The sequence below is a fragment of the Pinus tabuliformis genome, chromosome 4_1 (genome assembly GCF_031772625.1).
Source record: "Pinus tabuliformis cultivar Carrire ecotype Pingquan chromosome 4_1, CPIR1, whole genome shotgun sequence".
Classification (NCBI taxonomy): domain Eukaryota; kingdom Viridiplantae; phylum Streptophyta; class Pinopsida; order Pinales; family Pinaceae; genus Pinus; species Pinus tabuliformis.
The window spans coordinates 720,781,363-720,800,316 of NC_142303.1; the positions used below are offsets into that span (position 1 = coordinate 720,781,363).

The 18,954-nt window shown below is 39.4% G+C and overlaps 1 protein-coding gene across 1 annotated transcript; it reads left to right on the forward strand.

Annotated features, from left to right (window-relative positions):
* The first annotated feature begins 3,257 nt into the window (after positions 1-3,257).
* Positions 3,258-4,245, forward strand: LOC149178163 (NADH dehydrogenase [ubiquinone] 1 beta subcomplex subunit 10-B-like). Its single transcript, XM_089420291.1, has 3 exons — positions 3,258-3,682; positions 3,971-4,033; positions 4,161-4,245. Exons 1-3 carry the CDS (start codon positions 3,384-3,386, stop codon positions 4,222-4,224), a joined length of 426 nt encoding a protein of 141 aa, XP_089276417.1. The 5' UTR covers positions 3,258-3,383; the 3' UTR covers positions 4,225-4,245.
* Positions 4,246-18,954: the final 14,709 nt, after the last annotated feature.

Here is an 18,954-nt window from a genome sequence, read left to right on the forward strand (position 1 = left end):
TTGATCACATAACTCCATAATCCATCTCTTACCAGGGTTCCCCACACATTCTTAGTAGTAAGATCTTTCCTAAACCAGAAGAGGTTTTTAAGGCCCCAACCCCCCAAGATTTTTGACCTAGAGAGGGAATCCCAACCTACAAGATGAATTTTGCCTTTCTTCCTTGCTTGACCATAAGAAATGAAACATTCTTTATCTGATTTTGTTATGAACAAAAGATGGAATTCTTACTAAACTCATCCAGAAAACAAGAATGCTTTCAAGGACCGATTTTGCTAGCACCAACCGACTCCTAAGGGGCAACGATCTGTAGCACCAACATTATTATTATTATTATTATTATTTTTTATTTTTTTTACCTTATTGACCAACCAAAACCAATTTTTTTTTTTTTTTTTTTTTGAGCCAAAAGCCAAGGTATTTAAACCCAATGTCAAGGTCCTCCTTCCTGTAAGGCCAAATACCCCTTAAACTTGCCAATATTGAATCCTCAATCTCATGGCAGAGAAAACATGAATTATCTAGGCTAACCTCCATCCCTGTCTCAAGGCAAAAGATTGAGATAATTTTCTTATAAGTTGTCCATTCACCCACATAACCATCCCCTAAAATAAGCACATCTTCGACAAAGAGTAAGTGAGAAATTATTAAAGTGGCAGAAACTTTAATACATTTTATTCTTCCTTCCCTTCTTTTCTGCAAGATAAATATGCTAAGTCCTTCAATGACCAAAAATAAGAGGAGAGGGGACAAAGCCCTCTGGAGTAGGGAAAAAAATGAGAAGGCGAGTCGTTAATTAAGGCAACAAAGGGAGCAAAGGAGACACAAGCCACTCTCTATTTGGTTTCAATTACCCCTCAACCCATTTGAATCAGTAGCATCCCGAGGAAATCCCAGTTAACGTTGTCATAAGCTTTCATCATGCCTAATTTGAAGATGAGGGCTTTGATCTTTTTGACCTTGATCGAATGAAGGCACTCCTGGGCATTACCAATAGCTTTGTGAATTTTCCTTCCAGGTAGGAAACTGAATTTATCCTTGGAGATTTCCGACGCCATCTTCACCTTTATTCTGTTAGCTATGGTTTTAACAATAATTTTATGGACCAAGTTACATAGGAAAATGGGTAGAATTGATTAAAGGAGAGAGCTTTGGAAGATTTGGGAATTAAGGCCAGCAAAGTGGCATTGATAGAGCTATTAACTCTGGATTTGACTCTAGACTCCTCAACGACTTTCAAAATGTCATTCCCCAATAGATCAAAGAAATGAATAAAGAATTCTATAGTCCAATTGTCAGGCCCAAGGCTCTTTTCTTTAGCACAACTCTTCAAAATACTTTCAATCTCATCCAGGGAAACTTGTCTACCAACAAAATACGCCTCTTCTTTAGAGAGAAAAAAGGGAACAAATTGATTACCTGTAATTGCTCCATTAAGTTATTGACAGGGGGTTGCTTAAAAAGAGAGAAGAAATGAGAGGCCACAACTTTCTTTAAATCATCTTTATAAAAAATAATCTATCCATAAGGCCCCTTTAATTCCCAAATAAAGTTGATTGCTTTTCTATAAGAAGCATACTTATGAAAGAATTTTGTGTTACTATTGCCCTTGGATATCCAGTTAGGATCCTTTTAATTCTCCAAGCTTCTTCGTTTAGCTTTAAAATGTGTAATTTTTTTTATTGAAGGTTGCACAGGTGTGCTTTGATTTCCGAAGGGAACATATCATTGTAAAAAGAGCAGTTGAAAAAATCTATTTCTTGCTCAATTGATCCAAGCTCAACATTTAGCTCTCTCTTCTTATCCTTCTCCCATATGACAACCAATTTCTTCAACAAGATTAACTTGAAAGAGAAAGAATCCATGTTTGAAGCGAGAAAAGGTGCCTCTAAAGAAGGTCAGGAATCCCTAACAAGCTTCTTAAAAGAACGATCTTCGAGCCAAACATTATTAAATTTAAATGGAGAGGGAGAGAAAGATTTATGAACCTCGATCTCCAGAAAATTAGGAGAGTAATCGGAGATACCGTCTGAGATAGTCCAAGATCTATATTTGTTGAAGCAAGGAATAAGATTTTTTGCCAATAGAAAGTGATCTAGTCTTTTCGTGATCCCATCACTGTCCACTCTACCATTTTTCCAAGTGGGAGCCATCGAAGATAAACATATATAATAAGCCTCACATTCTGGAACAGATAAATAAAATACAGAGTAAGAGGATCCTTCCTTGCTTTACCACCCCACATCTTGTTAGCAAAGAAGGCCACTGTGCTGAAAAGTCATCCCAAAAGACATCCTTTCATTATAAGGCCTGTATCAATTGATAACAGTGATCGGCCTAGAAAAACCTCTTAAATTACCTTCAAGAATTAATCAGTTACCTCTCAAACAAAAATATAATTGTACACAACTTTCTATTTCGATACATAACATGAAGTGAAGCCTTATAGACTATCCATTAGGTAAATATGTTATCTTGATACATAAGCAAGAACATAATGACACATAAGCAACTATGGACGGTGAATCTATAAATCCCATGCACATAAACATAACTAAAGACAGCTATGGTGAATCTATAAATCCCAAACACATACACATAAATAAGAGCATCTGATGAACACAAGTTTGATAATGACTTAATATTGCAAATGACCAATTTGACTCGAAATCATCTAAAAAGTTGAATGAAAAAATAATCCTTCATTAAATAGGTACAACAACATGTATGATGTTATCTATAATCATATACAGTGCCATGAAGACAATGTCAAGGAATAAGGCACCAAATATTTGCTGAATCATGGATCACAGAATAGAACAGAGATCATGGATCACAAAAACCTAAATTTAGAAATTATATACCATTCCCATTAAATTTAAAACCAAAATTTCCATTTTAATCTCTCAAACTTTACACATTATCAGTTGAATCCTATCCCATCCAAATTAAAGGTGTCAAAAACAAATGACAAATAAACATACATACATTCCTACTCTATGTGTATACTTAGTACTGTACATATTTTTTTCCATATATCCCTACTCTTTTTGTATACTCAGTAGTGTACATATTTTTTCCCATATGCACATAAAAAAAATTTAATTCCATTTTATTGAGACTAAGATAAAAGAGAACATAAATCACAAAACCCTAAATTCAAAGATTATATACCTCCCATTAAATTTAAAACCCAGATTTCCATTTTAAGGTGACAAAAATAAATGACAAATAAATATACGCACATCCTTACTCTATATGTAGACGTAGCAGTGTACGTATTTTTATCCCATATGCAGATAAAGGGGTTTAGGATTCCATTTTGTTGAGGCCAAACAGAACAGAGATCATCGAAGTGGGTTGGATTCGAATCGGCTAGGAAGATGGTTTTCAAGGGCGAAGTAGAGTATGATGAAGGTCCGCCTGACAACTTTGATCCTAAAAACCCTTATGCAGATCCAGTGGCATTTCTGGAGTACAGGGAATACCTTGTGCGAGAGAAATGGATAGGCATCGAGACAGCCAAGATTCTGAGGGAAAGGGTGAAGTGGTGTTACAGGAAAGAGGGCGTCAACCATCTCCAGAAATGCAGAGAGATTGTTCGGCAATACCTCGATTCCACCAGGGGCATTGGTTGGGGCAAGGATGCTCGCCCTCCCTATGCTCATAATCCATTACCAAGGTACTGCTATTTTATTCCATTTGGTTTATATAAATTTCATCGCTTTGCTATGGTCGAGGTCTGGGTGTTGTTTTTGGGCATCCTAGGGAAAAAAATGAGCATGAAGGGATTTGGTTTGCAATCCTGTATAGATTTGTTTAAATTTATCTGTTCTTAGGTTTTCTGGATTTTTGACAAATTGAATGCAACATCTAATGGCACGATCAGCCCATGCATAGGGAGGAGGGCAAATTTTAGACCTAATTTGGTTTCGATATTTCCATTGGGCCGAGGCCTATACATATGCAGGGTATGCCCAGTTTTAGGTTGTAGTTTATGCAACACCAAAGATTTCAAGGGACTAAGGGCCAGGTCAGTAATGGGATTGCGCATATGTTTGATGTCGAACATTGTAAAGGTATTTTGGACTGTTTGTCCAATCCCATTTTGGTGGAGTGTTCGAGATTCATCATTAATATTTTGTCTCTTTGTGCTGTAGGGCTATCGCATTGGTTAGCGTTCTCCATTTAATGGGGCATTACAATGGGAACCTAGCATTTTAAAGCTACTGAAACAGGGAAATGGTAGGGTGTAGTGACCAAACTTGCCTTAATCAATTGGTGCTTGTAAATTTGTCTCAAAACGGGTTTGCTTACAAGATACGTCCAACGGTCAACCAACTCTCGGGTTTAGAAAACCATCTTACTGAGACTTTGGCAAGATCAGGGAGTGAACTCAAGGGCTGACTCAGGATCTGACTTGACTTAGGAGTTGTGTAGGATGTCTCAGCCTTGGGAAAAACTTGGGCGTTGGCTTGGGTAAAACTGGAAAAATTCTGGTCACTCTGGGTTACAGGTTGTTGAAATAATAAGGGTTTTTTAAACAACTCTCTGAAAGTTTTATGAAAAGGGGAAACAAGATATATATGTAAGCAAAATGTTAGAAAACAACAAATTTAGAGGTAAAACGATACTAATATGCACCCAAAATTTATGGCCACCTATCAAACTGGGTTTCAAACCAGAACCAGATTGAACTGGATTCAATGAATTTGTTTTAAAAAAAAATACATGAGATGATTAATTTTAATGAAAAAATTATTTTTAAGATTCTGAACTGGTAGAGACAAAATATGCTAAGTTTGCTCATCTGTATACATGTAAGGGTTAATATATCAAAATGGCACCAAGAGCAATACGTATCAGCAACAAAATACATAATCCATGAGCCTCTAAATGGCCTTTAGATTCCAAAATCCATGCTCCAAGCTATTGAGCCTCTAGCCTACTACAAATCAATGATCAACATGATCACTCATTAAACTCATCACCACTACTAGAAATGGGATCATCTGCAGGAGCTACATAAGCATCATCTGGCTGGGAATCGTTAGACTCCTCAAGGACATATGCGACCTTAGTAATAGTAGATTGTAGTGGTAGTACTAGGCCTAGCAGAAGCACAAGTTGGTTGAGCTGCACGACTAATTCTTGCATCTGCCATGCTTGGTGCCTCACTTCCTTTTCATTCCTAGTTTGATTACCGTGTCTACATTGGGATCAACCTCCCACCCTGCCCCCCTCACCTCCATGGCATCAATGTCAAAATTAGGATCAAACTTTGGTGGTTGAGTCTTTTCTACCCATTTTGAAGTTGGCTCAATATCATCCAAACACAATGGGATCTGTATTAGGTCTTTTGTTATGCAATTGTTGGTATCTTAAACCGGAGGTTACGCTGCACGAAGATGAGATCATTTAATTGTTCCAAACAATTACTGATCTTCATGTGAATTCGCTCAAAACAACCCAATTGCACTCACACCCCAAAACACTGCAAGCTCGGCTAAGGATTCTGACTGCAAACTTTTGCAAATGAGGACATTGGCTGCCAAATGACTTCCACCATTGTACTACAAAGACAAAGAAAGTTAGTTCATTGTTCAACAATTTAGATTGTGAGTTTGGCCAAAAAATCAAGTGTTTATAGTTTGAATTTTAAACAGTTTAACTTAATTTTTTTTGGAATTACTTGGTTGGTTGGTCCACATCTCGTGCAATCTTTGCTAAGTTTTTACCAAAGGTACTTGTGGCCCTAATGAAAGCACTGATTTGTTGATGTATTTTTTGTTGCTCGGACTCATAAATGGCCATGCGCTCAAAACACTCATACAACCCGTCTTTGACCTCCCTAGTTTGATCTTCTTCTAACTGAGCTTTGTAATGCTACCTTGGGTTTAAGAAATACCTAATTGCATGCATAGGGAAATGGAGTTGATTGTTCCAACTTCCATGTGTTATCAATGATATCCCAAATAGGCCCATACTTACCTACTCTGTCCATGTAGGCTGCTCGTATTTTCTCCTTTGCTTCCTCCACAATATAGCCCATGGCCAATTTTTCCCCATCCACCAACTGCAACACCATAAAAAGAGGCTCGCCAATTTTCACAATTGTTGCCACTTTTTCTAAAAAATGTTGCCAAAAACTTTCTTTCTTGTGTCTTTTCCATCATGTCTGCGATCCCATCCAGATACATTCCAATCATCACTGGAAAGCATTTTCTGCAAGTTCTTGGCTTGGGAAATGAGAGGCTGCAACATGAGGAAGTGAGTTGCAAATCTCATGATGGTAGGCCTAATAAGGTCCTTGTCCTCAATGTTTTTCCTCATTAGGGTCAATACCCATGAGTGGTTGTAGATGTATTTTGTGATACACTTGGCATGCTCTACAATGTTCTTTACCCAATCCACTTTGCCTATGTCCTCAAGCATTAGGTCTATACAATGTGTAGCACACAGGGTCCAAATATGGTCCTATATTTGGAATCTAGCATCTTTCCAACAAGAACATAGTTTGAGGCATTGTTTGTGATGATCTGCACAACATTTTGCTCCACCACTGCCCTATCCATCCCATCCAAAAGCTCAAATAACATGTTTGCATTTTTCACCCCATTAGATGCATCCCCTGATTTCAAAAACATGGTTCCTCGAGGGAAAGAGCCAAAGACATTTATGATAGTACAATTCTTTTTACTTGTCTAATCTATGTTGGCCTATGGCTCCTTAAACTCCTTCAAATATTCATCTATGGACAAAACCACTTTTTGCAAAAGAGATCCCCTAAAGTCATGCATACTAGGGCCTTTGAAGCCCTTTCTTGCAGCAATAATAGAGTCCCACATATCTTGGTAATAAGGGTACTGGACAACATTGAAGGGAATATTTGCATTATACCACCATCTAGCAATGTATTCAAAAGTAGCTTCTTTGCATTACTTCCTCAAATGGGCGTCTAAGATGGGTAGAATTAGATTTGATTGAGACTAAGAGGCACTAGCAGAGGCAGAGTTGGTGAAGGTGTAAAATAGTTCTTAATGTTCCTCTTACTTTTAGGTTGACCATAAGACTCAGGAGGGAGAAGAACATAGTGGAAGGGGTCATGGGCATTGAGGAAGGAATAGAGGAAGAATCTTCAAGCTCAAATCACTAATACAACTAGCACTTGCTCTCATAACTTGTGCAAGTTGCCTCTTCCTTGCAACTTCTTATTTTGTTGCCTTTTATTTAGCCTTTTCATATTTGTCAAACTTTTGAATAATTTCTGCTCTAATATGCCCTATCACTTCTTTTGGTGCATCACATAAGGTTACCTTTCCTCTTACACTAGCCAAGTGTTGTTTCAACCTATAAATATCAACCGCACACCTGCCCTGCTGATTGAGTGCTGGCAATATTTGCAAATCATTTGGCTGTCAATAACGTCACAATGGGTGGGCCGATGTGGTGTGTTTGGCTCTTGGGGCCATGGATGATGGAATTTAACTGGAAATAAATCTGAAAATTAAGGGGAAAAAGGCAAGAAATTACAATGCAAACCCTATTTTAAATTTAAGAACAAAGAGGGGCAGATTTTAACTTGAAATCTATAAAAAATTGGAACAGCATTTGGATCAATTTCAGAAGGGGGAAAGCATACCTGGGAATGAAAAGATGGGCTGTAGCCTCCTCTCAAAGATGCCAACTCCGCTGGACAGCTCCAAATTATCTCCAAGATGCCAAGCCAACTCCAATCTTGCTGCCGCTAGACCACTGCTAAAAACTCAGTGTTGTTGCAGAATATAGCAAGATCACAAATGCTCAGAAAAGCTCACAATGAGAGGTGTGAGGCAAATAGGAGGGGTGGGGGGTGTTCTCTTAGCAAATTAGGAGGGTTTAGGGAGAGAATTCCATTTTTAAAATTAAAAACAGCTTAGAATTTTTTTGAGGTCCACATGTGCGGGGTCTGTGTGCCCTGCATTGACCCAGCTGGTTCACATTGGAACCTGTTGGTTTGTATTGTTTAACCAGCCCTCCGGTCTGGCTCATAGCCTGATTAGCTTCCATTCCCTGTCCAACCAGCCAGTTTGGACTGGGCTGGTTTTTTTGAACATTGTATTAAAGAGACAAGGTGAAGGTTAGAAATTGAAATTATATCAATGTTCATATATGACCAAAATAGGTCAAATGGATTGGCATGTGTTAACCAGAAATAACAACCATCTGGGTAACAGAAAAGAATCAGCTGCTCAGACAAAAAAAGGAAGAAAATAGAAAAAGTGCAAAAGGGGATTAAAAGGTGCCCTTGCCAATAAGATAGTGCCAAAACTGATACAATTTTTTTCCAAGAGAAAATTAGTATATTCAATATCTCAAGGAGAAATCAAAATTATGTAATATTTTTCCCTTATATCAAATAAGGACTGTTAATAGTCTCCCAAAAAGAGCCTGGCATCAAATGCCATTCAGCATAACAACAAATCTGACAAACAAACTAGACTCTGCTCACTGGACATAAATTACATCCATCCAAATGAATCTTGGCTGCTATGCTGGATTTCTGAATCACAAAAAGAGCTTGAGTTCAATGCTGGTTCATGAATGCTCATGGCCATGTGTCATGAATGCATCACCACATAACTAACTGAAAGCTTGTCTTGACTGTCTTTGACTCATCCTTTCACCAGATATCACTATAGTTAAGCCTATTTTACGTGGAACCCTTGTATGGCATAAATCTGAGCACCTTAAATGGGGCTTTCCACCTTTTTCTGAACAGGTACATCGTGTATTCGCAGAATATTACAGCACAAGAAGGTTAGAAGCATAACGGATTTCACAGCTTAGTATATGCAGCAATAGTGACAAATCAACTCTAAAACCTGTTGTGTTGCAGCAAGAGATTTCATATACAGATGGACTTCAGAGATACAGAATATCAGTTAATACCAACGTGTGGTGGACAGTAGGAACACGGAGAGTGCTCTACAGCCAAACAATTGAAGCATAATTGTTTCCTACATCTCCATCACATGTGGTTATTATTATCAGTTTTTTTCGATTTGGTTGGTGAGACATGTCTGGGAGGATTGATATTTCGATCACCTGGATACACAAGGGCTTGACAACATGCTTTTGCCAACTGTGCTACCACCCACGGACGTGGTTATTATTATCATTAATATAGGACTCCAAATAGGATTGTGAGCCATGCATCTAACACACTTGTTCTGTCCCCCAATTATCTTAACAATGAAGGTTTCCTATCCAGATTACTAAGACAGATTACAAAATTAACAGAAAAGACAATTTTTTCTTTTGCAGCAAAAAAAAATTGAACAGTACTTTTTCATCCAGTTTCTAACTAGTATATAGATTTAACCTTTGTTCAGGAAGAGGACCTGTTTTATCAAATTCAGAGAATACCAACAGGCCTTCTTCTGAAGATAGTTCTTCTTTTGAAAGCTTATCAGCTTTCACATTAAGCTTTCTGTATACATGCTGAAAGGAAACCTCTTCAAATCTGTTCCTTACCTCTTCATTTTTTCCTTGATCGGGGAAAACTGTAAGTTCTCCAACTTTTTGTGACTCTATGCCTTGTCTATAACCAGCTTTTTATCCCCATCACATGCCCTTAGAATGTTCATCTGTCTTGGTATTTTTAATAGCACCCACAGCGCACATGATTCAGCTGTTGTGCCATTGGAGCCTTATCTGAAGGCTGCTTTGAAAGAAATATGATGATTCTTACTGAAGTATAGAATGCCACTGGAACCACAGGAGCCCAGCGTGCCTTGGTTTGATCCCCAAAAATTACAAAATATATTAAAGGATGAAGAAAAACATTTTTTTTCATAGCATGAAATAGAAATGATCGTTTGATCTATATTACAAAAATGAGAAACAAGAATTTACAATGAAACAAGGGATGGGGGCCAGATTTCACTCTATATGATAAATTTTTCTGAACACATATTATTTGTATTTCACAACATGTGTTTGCTGTGGAGTAGCTTGAGACAAAGGGAAATGTCTAGTATGCCTAGAGTTGTGATCTTCAATATTTGTATAGCTGCAAACTGTTTCATGCTCTCATTGCTTGTAATAGTGTGGAACTAGAAGCTAATCCACAGCTCTCAAAGGAGAGCTCATAGACGAGCAATGTCCAAAGGCATAGTTACCAGGTTCAGTTGGACCTGCCTCAGGTTTGGTTGGACTCTGGAAATTCGGAGTCTGGACTAGCTGAACTAGCCATGATTGGACCGTCGAACCATTTCATTTTGTGTATGTTTATGTTTTTTACTGTAAGTATTTGAATTAGATTAATACATTTTAAATATGATTTGACATGTTCTGCATTTTCAAAATTTTCACATTTTTTTGAACCTACCCAATCATTGCAACTACTGAGCTTTTTGAACTTGGGAACTATGATTGAAGGTATCTGCCTCTTTAAGGAACAAACCTAGACATCTCTTATTAGAGTATTTAAAAAAGGAAAGATAAAAGGTTCTTTTGAGTCCATGAAAAGGAAAAAATATCTCCGTTTGATCTAACAATAAATTAGACATTTGAAAATAAAGTACTTCTTGGTCTCCACTTGGTGCAAAGAGTAAACTTTGTATCCAGTGTGGAAAAAGTCTGCAAAAAATCCTGATTTAATCCTAAAAACGCGATTTTTTGAACTAAACGATTTAATCCCCCGACTTTTTGGCGACTTTTTCACAAAGGAAAAGATCGCAATTTTTTCCTTAAATCGGGAGTCGACCCAAAAAGTCTTCCTCCCTTCCCAGGCCGTGGATAAAGAGGCCGCAAAGGTGAAAAAACTGTAAATTGAAGCTTCCATCCATGCATTTTCAAGTTATTGCATTGTATTGTGTTAAATTTGGACAACTAGGTCCAAACTCCATGTTCTGATGCTCAGATTAAGAGGCTAATATTTTTGTTGGATTCCTCTTTCTGAGAGGTGTAAAATCCATATAAAAATAGTCTTAATCCGATGAGCAGAACTTATATTTTGAATTTATTATTCTTAATAAATTATATGTGCAAAGGTCAGCCAGTTTTGTAATGTAGGCTCACATGCCCAACAGATGTGTCACACACCCTCATTGATGGATATATATATACAGGAAAAGTTGGAGAGAATTTGATCACAACACAACTCACATCTTCCTCTCTCATCCTAAAAAGTACGAGCTACCTGGAGGACGAATTTCAGCGACACGTGGGAAGGACGAAGAGGATTTTTCTGCTGCTAGGGTTTCTGCTGCTAGGGTTTCGCAGAAGTTTGACCAGTGTTGACTTTGGTCAACGCTTGGTCCAAACAAGTTGAAAACTTGTGGGAGGTTCGATTTTTGAAGGCCATACTACCTGGCACAAAAATCGAGGTCAAAGGGTTGACCGTTTTGCTGCTGCGTTGACTTTTAGCTTGCTGCCCCTGCGTTAACTTTTCAGGACAACGTTGACTTTTGTAGAACTGACTTGGGTTGACTCATCTACTGGTTGGAGGGTTGTTGTGACACATGCTGGGCTGGCTGACCTAAGGAGACTTTGCTGGTTGAAGCATCCTGTTGACTGCCGAAACAAACACATACATTTTTTTCTTGTTTCTGATTTGTCTTCTGTAAGATCTGCTTATATGTTCTATCTGCATTTTGCTTATCTACTTGTATGATTGCTGTGAGAAAAGTGAAATTGCTCTTAGCATAGAACATCTACAAAACTTTACATGGTATCAGAGCTGAGGTGAAGACAAACTCTATCTATAGCAATCATCATCGAAGGAAATGGATTCCTCTAAGCTTGAATTCAGGGAGAATGACAAGCTGACTGGAAGTGATGACTTCCATGCCTGGAAGATGTTATTAGATCTCAAATTAGAAGATCATGATCTCCTAGATCATGTGACAGGGAAGATTCAAGAACCTCCATCAAATGCCTCTGCTGCTGTTAAACACAAGTATAAGAAGGGAGAAATCAGAGCAAAACTGCTGATCAGGGAATCCATAAATAAGAGTCTGGTTGCCTACATATCTGAACTAGGCACATCCAAGGAGATGTATGACAAACTGATACTTATGTTCCGAGTAAACAATGTGAACCAAGTGCTATTCCTCAAGAACAAGTTGAAGAATATGAAGAAGGGCCGAGACGAGTCTATTCAAACTTTCTTTATGAAGTTGACCGAAACCAGGAACAATCTGCTAGCTATTGGGGAGACAATCGCTGATCGTGAGATGGTTCTCACCGCACTTGGAGGACTTCCATATGAATGGCAAGTATTCACAACTACCATTCTCAACAATAATACCATCCCTAACTTTAATGAGCTTCTGTCTAGATGTATGCAAGAAGAAACAAGGATGAAGGAATTTGATAATGAAAGAAATGCTGCCTATGTTGCTCATTCCCGAAAGAAGAACTCTGGTGGTTCCAAGGACAAAGGAAGGACTAAGACTCAAAAGAAGAAGGGTAAATGTTTCACCTGCCATAGGACTGGACACTATGCTAGAGAATGCCCCTTCCAGAAGAATTCTCCCGATAGTGTCGACAACAACAACAACCGAAGGAATGGGAATCAAAGAAATGACAAATCCAAAGGAAAGAGGAAGGCTCACTTTGAAGGAAACCATCCACCTTCTAAAAGGACTAGAAATACCAGGTATGAGGAGTCTAATGTTGTTGATAAAAGAAATGAGTATATTCTAATATCTGCTCTCTCAGCTGCATCTCCGCCCGACACTATGGATGTCTGGCTAATCGATAGTGGTGCCTCAAGACACATCACTGGATTCAAGGAAGCACTTTCTAACATGGTTGAAAGGGATACTAATCTAGAAATTATCCTTGGGGATAATGCCACTTATCCTGTGAAAGGGACCGGGACTGTGACCCTCCACTTGTCTCAAGGACAAGTCCTCCATCTACAAGATGTACTCTATGTACCCAAATTGAAGAAGAACCTTGTGTCTGTATCTGCCATGGAAGACAAAGGATTCAATGTAACTTTCTCTGATGGAAAGGTACTCATGTGGAAGAAGAGCTTCAAGGAAGCTATCTCAATTGGTTTTAGAGTTGGTACACTCTACCAGGTTGGAGGGAGTCCGTTGGGAGCTATGACTTGTGATACTATCCGTCAAACCGAACTATGGCACCGAAGATTTGGACACCTTCATTACAAGGCTCTTCCCGAAGCAAGGAAGGTGGTGACAGGGATGCCTGATTTTGGAAATAATCATAAAGGTGTATGTAAGGGCTGTGCTGAAGGAAAACATACAAGGGGACCTTTCCCCTCAAGTGTCACAAAGACATCTGAGATATTGCAACTGGTCCATTCTGATCTTTCCGGTATGTTGCCTGTAACATCCCTGGGGGGATGTTCTTACTATATGACATTTACTGATGACTTCTCTCGCAAAACCTGGATATACTTCTTGAAGAAGAAGGATGAGGCTTTCATGTGGTTCCGTACCTTCAAAGCCTTGGTGGAAAATATGACCGGAAAAGAAGATCAAGATTTTGAGGACTGACAATGGCACTGAATATGAGTCAAATGAGTTCAAAGACTTTTGCAGAGAAGCTGGCATTAAGAGGGAGTCTACCACTGCATATACTCCTGAGCAGAATGGTGTTGCTGAACGCAAGAATAGGACTATTGTGGAAGCTGCCCGTGCCATGCTATGTGACCAGGGTCTTCCAAAGTTTCTATGGGGAGAAGCTGCAAATACTGCTGTGTACATTCAAAACCGATGCCCTCATTCCGCTTTGGACTCCAAAACTCCCGAAGAGGTTTTCTCTGGTAAGAAACCTGATGTCTCACATTTTAGAATTTTTGGATGTCCTGTCTATTTTCATGTGCCGAAAGAAAAGAGAAGTAAGCTGGATGCTACTGGGAAGAAAGGAATGTTTGTGGGCTACAGTGAGACTTCTAAGGCATATAGAGTCTATGTACCTGGTCAAAGGGAAGTAGAGATAAGCCATGATGTCACTTTTGACGAAGATGCTTCTCTGAAGAAAGTAGTAGATCTTCCTAGATCTGAAGAAAACCATGAAGAAAGACCTGGAAATCTGGAAGAACCCCAGGATGAGACTATGCCTGATGTTGAAGGGCCAATGGACCCTATTGATCCTTCCCCTTCTCTAGGAAAGAGGCCATCATGGCTCAGGGACACCCTCGAAGATGCTGAGGGTCATGCTGCCCCAAGGGGAACATTCCGAGAAAGCAAGAAGCCGTGTAGATACCAAGGGTATCTAGCTGCCATGAGTACTATTATACAATCTGAACCTGGATCTTTTGAAGAAGCCATCAAGCATCAAGTCTGGAAGGATGCTATGCATGAAGAATATGAGGCTATTATGAAGAATGATGTCTGGGATGTGGTCCCGAGACCGAAGGACAAATCTGTTGTCACCGCTAAATGGCTCTACAAGATTAAACATGGATCTGATGGGAGTGCTGAAAAGTTTAAGGCAAGATTTGTTGCCCGTGGCTTCTCTCAAAAGGAAGGAATTGACTATGACGATATATTTGCACCTGTGGCTCGATATACCACCATCCGATCCATCATAGCCCTTGCTGCTACGCAAGGATGGAGTCTTCATCAGATGGATGTCAAGACCGCTTTTCTGCATGGTGCAATAAAGGAAGAGGTGTATGTAGAACAACATCTGGGATTTGAAGTTCAAGATCGAGACTCTTATGTCTGCAGGTTGAAGAAAGCCCTCTATGGGTTAAAGCAAGCACCCAGAGCTTGGTATGAGAGGATGGATAGTTACTTGATGAAGCTGGGCTTCACTCGAAGCAATGCTGATCCAAACCTTTACTTTAAGGTTGAGGAAGGAAAGCCTCTCATTCTAGTGCTGTATGTGGACGACCTCTTCCTGACAGGTGATGACCCTCTCATTCATCAATGTAAGAGGGAGCTTGCTGCTGAGTTCGAGATGAAAGACCTAGGACTGATGCACTATTTCCTAGGCCTGGAGGTTTGGCAGAGACCTGGAGAGATTTTCCTTTCTCAAGGAAAGTATATTGTGAAGCTTCTGGAAAGATTTGGGATGGTGGACTGTAAGTCCGTGTCGACACCAATGGAACTCAACTTTAAGAAGTTGAGTGGCAGCGCTGCAGGGCCTATCTTGGCCAATCCTACTGAGTATCGTCAACTCATAGGAGCTTTGATGTTCTTAGTGAACACCCGTCCGGACATATGTTTTGCAGTGAATACTTTGAGTCAACAGATGGTTGAGCCTCATCATTTTCACTGGGTTGGTGCCAAGAATCTTTTGAGATATCTTCGGGGCACGATAAACCATGGGCTGAGATACACTGCCGGGAGTGTGATACTCCGGGGATATACTGATGCCGATTGGGTTGGCAGTGTGGTGGATCGTAAGAGCACATCTGGATGCTGTTTCAATCTTGGTTCTGCTTCGATCTCATGGATGAGCAGGAAGCAGAAGTCGGTGGCTTTGAGCACCGCGGAGGCCGAATACATTGCTGCTAGTATGGCCTGTTGTGAAGCAGTTTGGTTGAGGAAGCTCTTTAGTGAGCTGTTCCAACATGTGCTAGATACCACTGTAATACTCTGTGATAATCAGAGTGGGATTCGTATGACTGAATCCTGTGTTCCACGACCGATCCAAGCATATTGATATCAGGTACCACTTTATCCGGGATATGGTACAGCGAGGCGCCGTAAGGCTCGATCATATAGGAACTGATGAGCAGGTCGCGGATATTCTCACTAAGCCCCTGGGGAAGGTCAAGTTCCTAACCTTCCGTGAGAGTCTTGGTGTCGTGGAAAGACCCTATGATGTGGGTCCTGTTGGACGATGAGCTCTGGGAGCTCTGGGGGGCTTTGGGGATAGCTTCTCGGAGCTATAAGCACTCATAATGCTTCTGCCCCACCCTTGTGATTATTGAGCTGGTTCGCCACTCATTTAATCTGTGCCCCGTATGCATCCTACCCATTGAGTTCAGGGCTCATGGGAAGTACCTCTCATTTGGCCAATGAGGTGTGGAAAAGCTAGAGACTATTAGCAAAGACTGATGGACGCATCAGAGATTGCCGTACTCTCTATCTAGGATGGCATGGTCCAACCACTTGATCTGGGATCAAGATTTGTGAGGTCTGGGACCTCTGGACTGATTATGTTAGTCGGGGAATGATGTCTTTGTGACTGACCCACTTCTGTTCTGAAATAAAGAAGCCAGCAAAGCAAGTTTCGACGGGATGACTCACGATGTTAATTGCACTAATAGATGGAGTTCTCCCTAGTTGAGAGGGAGTGTTAAATTTGGACAACTAGGTCCAAACTCCATGTTCTGATGCTCAGATTAAGGGGCTAATATTTTTGTTGGATTCCTCTTTCTGAGAGGTGTAAAATCCATATAAAAATAGTCTTAATCTGATGAGCAGAACTTATATTTTGAATTTATTATTCTTAATAAATTATATGTGCAAAGGTCAGCCAGTTTTGTAATGTAGGCTCACATGCCCAACAGATGTGTCACACACCCTCATTGATGGATATATATATACAAGAAAAGTTGGAGAGAATTTGATCACAACACAACTCACATCTTCCTCTCTCATCCTAAAAAGTACGAGCTACCTGGAGGACGAATTTCAGCGACACGTGGGAAGGACGAAGAGGATTTTTCTGCTGCTAGGGTTTCTGCTGCTAGGGTTTCGCAGAAGTTTGACCAGCGTTGACTTTGGTCAACGCTTGGTCCAAACAAGCTGAAAACTTGTGGGAGGTTCGATTTTTGAAGGCCATACTACCTGGCACAAAAATCGAGGTCAAAGGGTTGACCGTTTTGCTGCTGCGTTGACTTTTAGCTTGCTGCCCCTGCGTTGACTTTTCAGGACAGCGTTGACTTTTGTAGAACTGACTTGGGTTGACTCATCTACTGGTTGGAGGGTTGTTGTGACACATGCTGGGCTGGCTGACCTAAGGAGACTTTGCTGGTTGAAGCATCCTGTTGACCGCCGAAACAAACACATACATTTTTTTCTTGTTTCTGATTTGTCTTCTGTAAGATCTGCTTATATGTTCTATCTGCATTTTGCTTATCTACTTGTATGATTGCTGTGAGAAAAGTGAAATTGCTCTTAGCATAGAACATCTACAAAACTTTACATATTGTTTGTCATACTTCTTGCGAGCATAGTAGTCTCATTTGTAATCTGTTAGTTTTGAGGTTAAGATATGTTTTTGTTTTCCAAGGAAAAACAAATCTTTATACTTCATATTTCTAGTTAGAAAGTAAAGTATACATTGGCTAAGCCTCCAGGCTTTCAGTGATCCAGACTCTAACAACCACTACCCCTTCAAAAGATTACAAAAGTACCAAAAGGACAGGCATACAACAGTCTTCCGTAGAAAGAACCCCACACCATCAAAAACATTGTTACAGTTGTTGAATGCTTCTAGAAGAAACAACAAAGAGGAGGTCATGAAGATCAAATAACAACAACCTGTCCAAAAATAAACAAAACCAGTGCCTCAAAAAAGAACCCATTTTCAGACAGAAACAAAGTACTTGTGATATCTTGTGACATCAAAGATCCTTCCTGCAATGAGAACACGTTTTGAAAGGGAATCTTCTTTAGTGGTGAACTCCTTGTAAATGTGGGGAAAGGTTATGTATAAGAAGTGGATTTTACCTCCAAGAGTTTTTGAATAATAGATGCCAAGGCTAGGTTAGTAATTTGACATCTACTGTTTTCTCAGAAAATAAGCAGCTTGGAGTCACTAAGCGTTAATTTTCACATCTACTGTGATACTCACTGTTAATTTTCATTGGACCTACCACCTGACACCTTATTACCCAATCAGATTACAATCCACTGAATAAATGCATAACTTATTTCTTAATACAATTAGCGGAAACAAAAATTAAAAGGGGAAGAGGATCTCAGTGACTGATTACTTGATGGCTTTTAGATGACTCATGATATACATTTATTATATTTTTTGTTGATATTTTGACTCTTGAGAGTTGAGACTCATACAAGACTCAAAATTCAGGAGTTGATTCACTATTTTGATATGTGATGTAGCACTAGACTTCATATACATATTATATATTAGCTTACTTTACATGTGTATGTGGAAATGAATTTATTTGATGTTGTGGATACTCTAGATGTTAAAAAAAAATTAAAAAAATGAATAATTTTGTGTTTTTTTTTTTTAATTTTGCCGACTTTTTCAAAAAACTCCCGACTTTGACGAGTTTTTCAACTTTTGGACCCTTGCCGAATTAATCCCGACTTCGACTTTTTCCACATTGCTTTGTACATCTGTTCCTCATGTGGAATGTGGTGATAAGTCTATGCCCTCAGTTAGTGAGACTACACTCAAAGTTGGCCATGACAAAGTTGGAGCCCAAGCCTGTATAACCGGTGGTGTTGGAGTCAAATTGAATTGTGAGACAATTTTGAATTTGAAGGAAGTGTTCAAAGTATAGGACTAACTTGGACTTGAGAAGCTTTGGTGGTTTAAATTAGAAGATTTAAATCAAGCCCCAAGAAATGACATGCTCAAGCTGCTAGGACAGATTGAGGCTTTGCCAAGTGCACAACCCTTCCACATGTGCGAGATTGGTTAGATTGTGTGATTTAGACTATGTCAATTTGGAAAGCATCGGCTTGGTGAATGACCTAATGAGGTTGGTAATTGTTCAACTCAGACTTGTGAAAAACTCAAAAAAACTGGAGAAAAAAATTAGAAATTAGAAATAAAATAAAATGAGTATTATTGCCCCTGAGGAAGACCACGTTCACTGTCTTGTCCTCATCTAGACACAAACGATCTGTCACCCTCTTTGAGTAGTGCATGGGTTCTGCAGATCAATATTATTGGAACTAGACTGGAATTTAATATCCTTTAGGGTTGAGTACATGAAAAAAAAATGTATGCTAGCTCGTATCGCATTGTTCTGTCAACTTTTGCAAATGGAAACAA